The sequence below is a fragment of the Equus przewalskii genome, chromosome 22, assembly GCF_037783145.1.
Source record: "Equus przewalskii isolate Varuska chromosome 22, EquPr2, whole genome shotgun sequence".
Lineage (NCBI taxonomy): Eukaryota > Metazoa > Chordata > Mammalia > Perissodactyla > Equidae > Equus > Equus przewalskii.
In genome coordinates, this window is record NC_091852.1 from 35,113,740 (window position 1) to 35,127,741 (window position 14,002).

At 33.5% G+C, this 14,002-nt stretch overlaps 1 protein-coding gene across 6 annotated transcripts in view; it reads left to right on the top strand.

Annotated features, from left to right (window-relative positions):
- The window catches only part of CNTLN (centlein), a 321,501-nt gene that overhangs the window by 76,612 nt on the left and 230,887 nt on the right, over positions 1-14,002 (top strand). For all 6 annotated transcript variants that reach the window (XR_011531332.1, XM_070589744.1, XM_070589742.1 and 3 more), the window contains exon 6: positions 7,393-7,530. Coding sequence is in view for 5 of the 6 variants with exons in the window: in XM_070589744.1 (XP_070445845.1) it covers positions 7,393-7,530 (138 nt within the window). In the remaining variant the exon portion in view is untranslated. The remainder of the gene's footprint in view (positions 1-7,392; positions 7,531-14,002) is intronic.

Here is a 14,002-nt window from a genome sequence, read left to right on the forward strand (position 1 = left end):
CATTTTATTGGTTATACTGAAAAATTCTGTTAGAAAGCAGATTGGAACCACACTTAATTTAGAATTAATTTTGGGAGAATTGTGATCCTACCATTCATGAATGTGGAATAAGGTTTTGTAACTTTCTTAAAATGGCATTGTCCACCTTTGTTAGATTTATTCCTAGTCACAAATATTACTTTAAAAAAGTGTGTTATGATAAATAATTTGTATATTTCTAGATTTTTCTAAGTTACGTAATTACATTGTCTGTCAATAAGAAAACTTTTCACCTTCTAGAATATTAATTGGCATATGATTAACATACCGTACACTTAGTCCATTTAAAATGTGCAGTTCAGTAGTTTTTAGTTTATGCAGAGTTGTGCAACTATTACTGCAATTACTTTTAGAACATTTTTATCACCCCCCAAAGAAATCCTGCAACCTTTAGCAGTCACTCTTCCTTTACCCTTCACTCTGCAGCCCTAGATAACCGCCGATCTACTTTCTTTCTCTATAACTCTCTATTCTAAACATTTCATATACATGAAATCACAGTGTATGGTTTTTTGTGACTGACTTCTTCCACTTAAAAGGGTGTTTTCAGGGTTTGTCCATGTTGTAGCATGTGTCTGTACTTCATTCCTTTTTATTGTTCAACTATATTCCATTATGTAGGTATCTTACATTTTATTAATTTATCACCAGTAAATGGATATTTGTGTTATGAATAATACTGCTATGAACATTTGTGTGCAAGATTTTGTGTATACATACATGTATTTTCGTTTCTCTTAGGTACATACCAAGGAGTGAGATCACTGGGTCATATGGTAATTCCGTTTTTAAGCTTTTGAGGAACTGTCAGACTGTTTTCAAAAGCAGCTGCACCATTTTATGTTTCCAGCAGCTGTGTATGAGTGTTCTGATTTCTCTTTGTCCTTGTCAACACTTGTTATTGCCTGTCTTTTTGGCTATAGCCATCCTTACGGATGTGAAGTGGTATCTCATTGTGATTTTGATTTAAGATTCCCTGATGGCTAATGATGTTGAGCATTTTTTCATGTGTTATTGATCATTTGTATATTGTTGAAGACATAAATATGTATTCATTTCTTTTGCATATATTGTGGATACAAATCTCTTTTCTGCTATATAATTTCAAACTATTTTCTTCAGTTCTCTGAGTGTTTGTTTCCTTAATGGTATTATTTGAACCACAAAAGTTTTAAGTTTTGATGATATTTGTCTACTTTTTCTTTTGTTGCCCATGCTTTTGGTGTCATATCTGAGAAACCACTGCCTAATCCAAGATCATGAAAATGGACACCTATGTTTTCTTCAGAGAGTTTTACAGTTTTATATCTTACATTTAGTTCTTTGAACCATTTTGAGTTAATTTTTGAATATGGTGTTTGATAGGAATCCAACTTCATTATTTTGCAAGTGTTATTCAGTTGTCCCAGCACCATTTGTTGAAAAAGTCTATTCTTTCCCCCCTGAATTTGTCTTGGCATCTTTGTTGAATATCAGTTGACTATAAATATAGGGGTTTATTTCAGGACCTCAATTCTGTTCCTTTGATCTATACATTTATCCTTATGCCTATGCAACACTGTCTTGATTATTGTAGATTTGTAGTAAGTTTTGCAATTGGGATGTGTGTGCCCTTAAAAGTTATTTTTCTTTTTCAAGATTGGTTATTCTGGGTCTCTTATATTTCCATATGAATTCCATGTGAATTTTAAAATCAGCAAGAAATTTTCCATTTCTTGCAAAAAAAAGCAAGCTGAACATATTTTGATAGAGGTTGCATTGAATCAGAAGATCAATTTGAGGAACATTACCATCTTAGCAACATTATACCCTCTAATGCATCAACATGGGATGTTCCATTTATTTAGGTCTCCTTTAATTTATTTCAACAGTGTTTCGTAGTTTTCAGAATATAACTTTGTACTTTTTTTTGGTAAATATATTCCTAAAATATGTAATTATCTTTTTAATGTTATTCTAAGTGGAATTGTTTTTTTAATTTCCTTTTTGGATGGTTCATTCCTAATGCAAAGATACACAATTAATTTTTGTGTGTTGATCTTGTATCCTGTGACCTTGCTGAACAGGTTGATTCCTTAGGATTTTCTGTTTGTAAGATCATGTCATCTGCAAGTAGACATAGCTTTACTTTTTCCTTTCCAGTCTGGATGCCGTTTTTCTTATTTTAGTGCCTATTTTCCTGGCTAGAACCTGTAGTACAAAGTTGAATAGAAAAAGAAGGAGTGGACATCTATGTCTTGTTCCTGATCTCAGGGGGAAAGGATTCACTCTTTGACTGTTAAGTGTGAAGTTATCTATGAGTTTTTTGTTGATGTGCTTTATCAGATTGAGGAAGTTACCTTCTATTCCTAGTTTGTTGAGTGTTTTTTTTTTTTTTATCATGAGGGTGTATTGGATTTTGGCAAATGCTTTTTCTGCATCTATTGAAATGATCATGTGGTTTTTGTCTTTCATTCTGTTGATATGGATAACATGACCTGATTTTTGGATATTAAACCAACCTTACATTGCTGGGATATTTTTATCTTTATCTAGCTTTGGTGTTAGGATAATGCTGGCCTTATGTGATAAGTTAGGAAGAGTTCCCTCCTTTTATGTTTTTTGGAAGAGTTTGAGAAGGATTGGTATTAATTCTTTTAAAATGTTCAGTAGAATTCGACAATTAAGCCGTTTGATACTGGAATTTTTTATGTTGGGAGCTTTTGAGAACTGATTAAACTTCTTCACTTATTATAGCTCTGTTATAATTTTCTGTTTTTTCTTGAGTCAGTTTAGGTAATTTGTGTGTTTCTAGGAATTTGTTCATTTCATCTAGGTTATGTAATTTGTTGGTGTGCAATTGTTTATATTTTTCTGTAGTAATCCATTTTATTTCTGTATGGTTAGTAGTAGTGTCCTTACTTTCATTTCTGATTTTAGTTATTTACATCTTGATTTTTTTCCTTTGTCTGTCTAGCTAAAGATTCATTAATTTTGTTACTCTTTTCGAAGAGTCAACTTTTGGTTTAACTGATTCTCCTTTTTGTTTTGCTCTTCCCCTTTTAAAAAATTTCCCCACTAATCTTTATTCTTTCTTTCTTTTTTCGCTCTTTGGATTTACTTTGCTGTTCTTTGTCAGTTTCTTCATGGTATAAAATTAGATTATTGATTTGCGTTATGTGTGTTTTTTCTTCAAAGATTGGCACCTGAGCTAACAACTGTTGCCAATCTTTTTTTTTTTTGGCTTTTTCTCCCCAAATCCCCCATCCCTCCAGTACATAGTTCTATATTTTAGTTGTGGATCCTTCCAGCTGTGGCATGTGGGAACACCGCCTCAGCGTGACCTGACAAGCAGTGCCATGTCCGCACCTAGGACCCAAACCAGTGAAACCCTGGGCCGCCGAAGCAGAGCACACAAACTCAACCACTCGGTCACGGGGCTGGCCCCTGTGTGTTCTTTTTTAAGGTAGCATTTGCAGCTATAAATTTTCCTCTGGGCACTCCCTTTGCTGCATCCTGTAGGTTTTGGTATATTGTCTTTGTGTTTTCCTTCATCTCTGAATATTTTCTAATTCTCTTGTGAATTCTTCCTTGATCTCTGGGTTGTTTAAGAATGTATTGTTTAATTTCAACATATTCTAAATTTTTTTTAGTTTTCCTTCTGTTATTGAGTTCTAGCTCCATTTCACTGTGGTTGGAGAAGATACTTTGTATGATTTTAATGTTTTTAAGTTTATTGAGAGTTGTATTAAGGCCTAACATGTGGTCAGATAAGGGGAGTGTTCCATGTGTACTTGAGAAAAATTTGTATTTTGCTGTTTTTGCAGAGTGTTCCATGTATATCTGTTGGTTTATAGTGTTGTTCAGGCACTCTGTATCCTTATTGACTTCTCTCTAAATATTCAACTCATTTTTAAAGTGTTGAATTCTCCAGCTATTATTGTGGAACTGTCTCTTTTTCCTTTCAATTCTGTAAGTATTTACTTTATATATTTTAGGGCTCTATTGTTTGGTGAATGTATGTTTATACCTGTTACATCTTCTTGATGAATTGACTCTTTAATGCCCTCTTTTGTTTCTTGAACAGTTTTTGACCTAAAGTCTATTTTGTCCAGTATTATAGCCATCCCAGCTCTCTTTTGGTCGCTCATAGCCTTCATTTTTAAATGATAGCTTTATTAGATATAGGATTCTACCTTGGCAGCTTTTTCTTTGAGCACTTTGAATGTTATTTCACTGTCTCTAGCCTCCATTATTTTTGAAGAAAATTCAGTTGTTAATCTTATTGAGATCTCTTGAAAATGATGAGTTGTTTTTCTCTTGTGATTTCTAAGAATTTATCCTTATCTTTGGCTTTCAGCATTTTTACTATGATATTTCTATTAGTGGATCTCTGTGTGTATACTACTTGGAGTTTGTTGAGCTTCTTGGATGTGTAGATTAATGTTTTTCACCATTGTTGGATAGTTTTCAGTCATTTTTTCAAATACTTTTTCTGTTCATTATTCTCTTGCTTCCCCTTTTTGGTAGTCCCATTATGCTTGTTAGTGCCTTTAATGATGACCCATATTTCTCTTGGGCTATTAATTTTTTTGTCATTTTTTTTCTTGATTTCTCTTCAAGTTTTTTGCTCTTATTTCTGTCACTTCTTATTAAATGTGAGCTCCTCTATTGAGGTTTTTTAAAAAATTTTAATTATTATGCTTTTTTAGCACCAGAATTTACATTTGGATGTTTTAGAATAATTTGTATCACTTTATTGGTATTTTCTATTGAATGAGACCTTGTCGTTTTACCTTTTTTTTTTTTAACATATGGTACTTTTTAAAGCATTGTTTTTTTATTTGGTTGAATATATTTATAATGGCTATTTTGAAGTCTTTGTGAAGTCTGACATCAGGACTCTCTCATGGGCAGTTTCTATTGTCTGCTTTCTTTCTTCTGTGTGATGACACTTTCCTTTCTCTTTGATTGTTGTAATTTTTTGTTGAAAAGTAGACATTTACAATTATATATTGTAGCAGTTTTGGATACTGATTCCTTCTGGCCCCATCCCCAGGGCTTCTTGATGTTTGCTCATTTGTTTGTTTAGTGGTTTGGCTAGACTGTTTGAATAAAGTCTGTTTGCCCTGCAATGTATGGCCTCTGATTTTGCTTTTCAGAGAGCACAGACTTGGACATGTGCACATTCACTCTGAGACTAGTGTGATTTTAGCTGGGTCTCCTTCACTGTCTCTTCTCTTGATATATTAATATGTCTGTCACTATTGGTATCACACTCAGCTGTTGGCCTCCAAAAATTGCTGGCTGGTTTTTTAATTTTTCTTTTTTTTTGGTGAGGAAGATTGACTCTGAGCTAACATCTGTTGCTAATTGCCCTCCTTTTGCTTGAGGAAGGTTCGCCATGAGCTAACACCTGTGCCAATCTTCCTTTATTTTTTTGTGTGTGGGACACTGCCACAGCATGGCTTAATGAATGATGTGTAGGTCTGCACCTGGGATCCAAACCTGCGAACCCTAGGCTGCTGAAGCGGAGTGTGCAAACCCAACCACTATGCTACTGGGCCAGCCTCCTCTAATTGTTTTTGACAATGTCCTGGGACACAAATTGCTCCACAGTCTGATCTAATTGAATCTGGGTCTCTTTGTGGGTTTAGTATTTTTTTTTTTAATGTGGTAAAATACACGTAACATAAAATTTTCAATCTTAACCATTTTTAAGTGTACAGTTCAGTACACTTGTTAAGTATACTTACATAAATGTTAAGTATATTTACAATGCTGTGAAAGAGATCTCCAGGACTTTATCGACTTGCAGAACTGCAACTCTAAGCTTATTAATAATAGCTCCTCATTGCTCCTTCACCCTAGCTCTTGATAACCACCATTCTACTTCATGTATCTATGAATTTGACTATTTATTCCTACCATAAGTGGAATCATATGGTAATTGTTCTTTTGTGACTGGTTTATTCATTTAGCATAGTGTCTTCAAGCTTCCTCCATATTGTAGATGTGACAGATTTCCTTTCTTTTTAAGGCTGTGTTGTGTTCCATTGTATGTATATACCACATTTTGTTTATCTATTCATTTGATGTTTGGGTTGCTTCCACCTCTTGGCCATTGTGAATAGTACTGCTATACACATGGTTGTGTAAATATCTCTTCAAGACCCCACTTTTCATTCATTTGAATATGTACCCAGAAGTGGGATTGCTGGATTATATGGTAGTTCTATTTTTAATGTTTTAAGAAACCCCCATACTGTTTTCCATAGGGGTTACACCATTTTACAGTCCCACCAACATTGCGCAAGCATTCCAACTTCTCCACATCCCTGCCAACACTTAAGTTTTCCTCCCTTCCCTCCTTCCTTCCTCCCTCCCTTCCTTCCCTCCTTCCTTCTTCTTTTATTCCATCCACCCACCTACCTACCTATGTGTATATCTATCATTGATCTTCTTGTAATAAATGGGAATTTAGGAAGCATTCACAGTACTATCTTGGCTGAAAGCCAATATTTTTATCTTTAAAAGATCACTGTTTATTACAGGGTGACTATATGAAGTATGGGAGCGTGGCTAGAGTAGATTTCTAGAGCTTGATCTAAGCATGGTGCTCACTTTTAGAAATAATGAACATATTGTGTTTGTGTGGGTATACTCTATTTTTAGTTATAATATTTATTTAATACTTTATGAAAATACTTACAATTAATTTTCTAATTTATTTTTTAGAAAATATGCTTTTGAAAAAATATGACATCAATTTTTAAGTTGTTTCAAAATGAAAAAAGATTTAGAGAATTATCAGAAGGAAAAAGACAATTTTGAGGAAGTGTAGGTGAAATTTCACCACAATCAAGGAAACTCAGCATGATCTGAATATCAAACATTGTAAAAGTATTTCAATATCTTTTGGTACTGTCCTTTTTTCTCTGAGTTTATCTGTGTGTGTGCATTTAAAATAGAGGAAATAATGAAATATCTGCTATTTGTCCTGACTAATTTTTAAGTAAATTTTTTGTTCATGTAATTGACAATTTTTTTGTTATACAATGGTTTCTTCATTGTAATTTTAATAAGTAAATTTCTATATAGATTTTCAAGTTTATTTGCTTCAAATTCTTAGCTTTCACTTGAGGAACCCATGATGCTTTTCAGTTTCTGAAAAAAATAACCTGTGGCTAGTATAAAAGGTATTGTTTGTACTAAAATTTTTTTAATTGAGTGAAAACAAACAAATAAAATATAAAAATCTACTAATTTTTCACTGTCATTTTTTAGACAGGTTGGTTAAATATAGCAGACTTTCTATTTTTATTTATTTGCTATTTATTATATTTGATTGTGATATAAGTGCTCTAATTTTAGGCCTTTGAAGACAGTCTAATCGAAGCAAGGAAAGAAATTGAAGTATCACAGAGTAAATATAATGCTCTATCATTACAGTTGAATAATAAAGAAACTGAACTTATGCAGAAGGATATGGATATTACCCTGGTCAGGCAAGTATATTCAATTTTTAATTTAACATTATAGAAATGTCATTAGTTATTCTTGGGGCTGGCCCCGTGGCCGAGTGGTTAAGTTCGCGCGCTCCGCTGCAGGCGGCCCAGTGTTTCGTTACTTCGAATCCTGGGCGCCGACATGGCACTGCTCATCAGACCACGCTGAGGCAGCGTCCCACATGCCACAACTAGAAGAACCCACAACGAAGAATACACAACTATGTACCGGGGGGCTTTGGGGAGAAAAAGGAAAAAATAAAATCTTTAAAAAAAAAAAAAAAAAGAAATGTCATTAGTTATTCAGAATAGCACCATTTATGTTTATCATTAATATGCCAAAATGACAACAATATGTTTTTTGTAGGTACATCTGTTTGTGTATTGAAACTATCTGAAATTATATACACCAAACTAGGAATCGTTAACTGGTAGAGTCAGGATTTTCACAGGGTTGGGGAGAGCGTTCTCAAAGAGTAACCTTGTTTCAGTTTTTAACAAGGATAGTGCATTCATTCGTTGCTTCCTTCTAACAACCCTAGGCATGTGTTAAATAATATTAATTATTGTTATAATAAACAATAAATGAGAAACCCAATTTTGACCTTTTATTATATTCTAAATAGTTTTAATTTGTCAAATACTCTCTCTATATCAAAATAGTTAATTTTGTAATGCTACTTATAAAATGAGATTACTTGAAAAACTTCTGTTTTTAACTGTTTTGAAAGATTTTAAACTACCTATTAATTAACTTTATAATTACCTTTATCAGCAATTAGTGTTAGAATAAATCATAAAATATAAGTATACATACACATGTATGTACACATACACATACACATATACACATACATGTAGGTATGTGCCTGAATTTTTTTACTTAAACTAATTAAAATAAATTATACAATCAGTGTTTATCACATACCTCTATAAGAACAATTTCATCCTCTGATGCTACCACTATATGCGTGTAATATTGTTATATATAGTTATAACTGTTATATACAAGTATATTATATAATTATAATATATAAATATTAGATAGTATAGCATATAATATTTTTGTATATATTTAACATATTGCCAGAGCTATATGCATATTAGGGCAGGACTTTTTGCTTGGGTAACAGTTAATGTATATATATTAATCTCTTACCCAAACAAAATTCATTGTGTCACATTTTAAAAACTTTCTTCTGACAGGAATGAGGAAAGTATAAACTTTATAGATGATAGACTGGTTGCTTTATCCACTCGTGGTGTAATATTTTTTAAGCCAATAATTTGATGAAGTCAGAATAGTAATTCTAAATAGCAATAGAATCTTAGATTTGGAAGGAATCTTAAAATTATCACTTATTCCTATATTCTTCCCAATAAGATAATATAGCTTTTAATGTTTGCTTGATGCTTTTAGTCTATAAGTTTCTCAGTACTTTTCAAGATGGGTTTTTTCATTTTATGTGTTTAAATTTGAAATTGTTTCATATATTGAGCTGAATTTTGCCTTTTTACAATATCCACCCACTTGCCTTGGTTCTTTATCTAGAAAATCTCAGAGACAATCTAATCTCTATTGTGTAGCACAGACCTTCAAATAATAGAAGATAACTTTATCGAGAACTTTATTTTTTCATGAATTTATTAACAACCCATTTCTCATAATTTTTCATGTATATATTTCACAGATGTTATACTGTTTTATGTTGCCTTTCTGAATGCATTCCATATTGTCAATATCTATGTTGTCAATATTCTTCTTAAAATATAGCACCTAAAACTGCATAAAATGTTCTAACGATGACCTTTCCATTTTAGAGTATGATGGCGCTGAACAGTGCATGACATTTGAATAGTTATGTTTTCTACTAAATTTTGCCCCTGCTTTTGTGTACTTTAATATATTTCAGGAGCCATAAGCTACAATATATAAGGCAATAACATCCACAGATGGACATTTTCTTCCACAATGGACCATGTGTAATTTTAAGGGTTCGATTATAAGGACTCATAGAGGAGGAGGAAATAGCACACAGTTGGAAGTCTGGACCTGAGGGCTTTGACTAAAACCCTCATTATACGGCAGTAGTTGAGATGTCTGCAGTGTTTCTTCTGAGTTTTCTGAATAAGAGTTACCAATTGGATGTACTACGTCTCCTTTCCTTCATATTTTTTCTTTCTTGGGGGGATGATGGTTATGATATACCAGCATCTGTATATTGTACAAAAGACACACAAAGCTATAATTGTGGGAAAGTGGTCTAGGCACTTCCTTATTTGGATACACTTTTCCTTATTGTTAAATATGGAGATGGCTTAGCTTTGTTTCTCTATGAGTTTATTTCTTTGGAATTCATAATCTTTTGCATATTTATTGAATATTTAACCTATGTTAGATTATAAATAAATAAGTATATATATAATAATGTACATGTCTGTAATATATACAGAACACCTGAATATATGCCTAGAATTTGCATAAAAAGCTCTAACCAATTAAGTTGCCTAACTAAAACTTTTCCTGGATAGGTAATGATTCTCTAATTACATAGAAGGTGAGCTGAATGAACAGCCCGCCTTCCATTGAGAAGTTGGGCTATTGTCAATTGAATTGGGAATTTTTCTTAGAAATTAGTTGTGACTCTCTTACAAAGAATTGAAAAAATAAAAGTCAAGACAGTGAAGTCATAATTTTGGTTGGGAATATCATCAAAGCCAGAATCCTGAAATTGGATCAATACATCTGGATTGCTGGTGTTCCCAGGCACTGAGCAGAAGCAAGTGTAAATTATCTCTGGAGGATAATAAGACAGTTCTGTCCTCAAATTATGTCTACAGTTTTGCAAACTAATGTCTAGCACATAGTCAGAAATATCAACTGTGTAGTAAGGCAAGAATAAAAATTAAAAGACATAAGAACTGGAAATGAAAAAGACCTAATTATTTGCCTATAATACAATTAACTTACATAGAAAACTCACAGTAATTTATTGAAATGTTTAAATCAATAAGTGGGTTTAGCACACTTGGTAGATACAATGTCAGTGTGTAAAATTCAATTGTACTTTTTATACTAGCAAAAAAACTAGGAAATGGACTTAAAATAATGTAATTTACAATATGACTAAAAATTTTAAGAGTGAGTATAATGAGAGATATGTGTTACCTCTATACGGAGAACTGTAAAACATTATTGAGAAAAATAAAAGGTCTAATATGTGCAGGAATGTACGAAGTTCATGATTTGGACATCTCAATATGATAAAAATGTCAACTCTCTCCAAATAGATACTGAGATTCAGAGTAATACAGATTGTCAACAACAGAAACCATTACTACCCCTAGTCCAGAAAGGGCAAGGAGAGAAGCTGTTACCAGATCTCTGTGGGAAGTCTAATCCTGGAAGAGAGGCTGACTAATAGAAGTATCCTTAGACAGAGGAACAGAGACACTGCCAACTGTGACTCCATAGAGAGGGGGCTAGGGAAAGAAATACCTTGACCTCTTTCTCCTTTACCCTCTAATCACCAGCCAGCACTTCCAACTAATCAAATTCAGTCAGACCCAGAGGACAAGGAGCCAGATAATACACTTTGTAGAGGTTGGCCTCTTAGGCTCGAAAGTAGGCTAGAGTGTTACAGAGTAGGGCAGAGGCGAAGAAGATTAGAATATTTGGTGCATTTTCCATTGCTGCTCTTTTTCAGAGCTTTCCTGGGCATTTATTGCTTACTAATTTTTCCATATATACTTTAGAGTAAACTTGCTTATTTCTTGTTTGGTGTTTTATTAGAGGATCAAATTTACAAGTAGACCTAAGGAGAATTGGCATCATTATGTCAGTCTTCCTGTCTCAGGTGCCATCCCATTTGTTTCATACCTTTGTGTGTTTATGAAATGTTTGAAGTTATTTCTCATGTGGGTCTTGACATTTGTTAAATTTGTTCCTAGCTATATCATGTTTTTTTGTTATTATTTTAAATGGCATCTTTCCTGCTCATACAGTTTCCGACTTATTTTCCTTTTGTTGCTTATAGTTTTTGCTGTAGGTATTTTGATGTGCTATGATTTGATGGATAGTGTCCATAATTTTTTTGTTATTACTGTAAATTGTATGTTTTACTTTTTTCTGTGTAAATTTTTTGCCCTGAGTTCTAATTCCTCTGAAATTAATATTGCTATTCTTTATTTTTGTTTAAATTTATGTGATAAACAAAATAAGTAATGATTTTGGTACAGTGATACATGTGAATTATAGAAAGATACATACAGTACAGAAAAGTAAAGAGAAGAGAAAAAATTGCACTTAAAATACAACCCTAGAGAAATAACAGCCATTAAATTTTGTGAGAATCATTCTTGATTTTTCTCAATCCATATTTATAGATTGAAGATTAGGTATACAGGAGTTTTTAGATAAAGAGGACTATATTGAACATGTTCTTTTAATAAATAACTTTAGTTTTTGTGATATAATGGAACAGTAAGACACTGATGTGAAATTGAAGGAATTATTAAATCTCACATAATTATTTCTTCTCTATAAAAACCACTCTCTCTCTCTAAAGCTAAGAAAGAAATGGCATAAAAAACTTTAGAGATTTATGTCATTATGTTGTTTTTTTAAGCACTACATTTTGTCTTTAGTTGGTTTTGAACCTTGCTATGTATACTTTGGAAAATAGTACACATGTTCAACCATTTTAACTCTCATGTTGCATCTCAAGATTTGTAACATTTCTCTCCTCGTGTAACCACAGTGCCCAAAGATGTTTAAGCTTAGTTCTGTATATTACCTCAGTTCTCATCGCTAAACTTTTTACTCTTTTTTTTTTTAAACTTTGTGCTCTTGATCTATTCATTCCTGTACTTTTATTTTGATTCATCTCAAGGTCCAAGTTTTACCAGGCCTTACCTGTTGCTGGAGCATGCTTTCTCCCCTTTGGCATCAGATTTAGCCATGTGACTTATTTTGGCCTGTGGAATGAGAATGAAAGTGACATATGCCATGTCCTGGCAAATGTTTTAAAAGAGTCATTGCTTGATTTACCTTTGATTTTCGCCCTCTCTCACTATAGTAGTGTATTCCTAATACAGTCTGCTGCTTTAGTTTGGATCTTAGAATAGAGGAAAGCCACATGTAATGTGAGCAAGCAATAAATCTTTGTTTTTGTAAGCCCTCAAGATTTTTTTTTTATTTTTTAATTTTTTTAATTTCTTTTTAATTTTTTTTTTTTAAAGATTTTTATTTTTTCCTTTTTGTCCCCAAAGCCCCCCAGTACATAGTTGTGTATTCTTTGTTGTGGGTTCTTCTAGTTGTGGCATGTGGGACGCTGCCTCAACGTGGTCTGATGAGCAGTGCCATGTCCGCGCCCAGGATTCGAACCAACGAAACACTGGGCCGCCCGCAGCGGAGCGCGCGAACTTAACCACTCGGCCACGGGGCCAGCCCCAGCCCTCAAGATTTTTTTAACTGAAGAATAACCTAGGGAAGCTGTCTGAAACCCTCTGTCAGTCTTTGCTATCAAACTTAATCTCTACAGGGATATTCCTAATTTATCCCATGGCCCATTCAATCCCTTAGATAGCATCAATGTAACTGAAAGGTCATTGGATTTATCCTTCAGCAATACAATATTTTTAACAGAGCTTAACATTCTTCTTGAGATGGGAAGAAGCATTCTTGCTTCTCAGCATCCTCTCAGTTCAATCTATGCTTTCCTTTATTCTTTTTCATCGAGAGGAACTTCTCAAGTTTGAACCTATCAATTTTATTTTCCATTGCTTTGATTTTCTTTATAACTGCTTTCATCATGAATTTTAATGGTATTATGGCATCTTTTTTTCTTTTTAACAATGCTTCTTTGTGTTATCCTTTTCATTTCATCCATTCAACAACTGTCTTGTCCGATATATCCTAGAAAACAGTCTGTGTGAAGGATTAACTTCTGAGTATTTACTTAGGAGATTCAATTCCAGGACAAAGCGACTGGAAGAAGAAGAAGAAGAAGAATCAGAGGCAGGAAAGCATAAAAAGTAATTCAAGAAAATGTATTATTGTACTGGCCACTGCTTCATGATGAGCCATGAAAGAGATGGCAGGTGCACTGAACTAGCCACCCAGGTTGATTCTGGACAAGTTGTAGAGAGAAACCATGCCCTAGAGCAATCCATCAGATGGAAAAAGAAAAAAAATTTGTCTGTCTGGTTTCTTCTTGTGTTTTGTCTACCATTGGTCAAAGTTTACTGCTTATGCCATGCCTGTGTTGTAGCATTTTATCCTAATCTGGAAGTGGTACAAGGAGGCCAACGTGCTAGGCATGCAACTGGTTGACCTCAAGTGGTAGAGCCACATAAGGTGTATGAATTTCATAGGCTGAGGTGGTAGTTAATAGGCTAAGGCAGAGCAAGGTACTGAGTGACTAGGAAGGAGGTGAGGCTGAATCTGAAGAGGTGCATAAGGTGTGTCTAATACA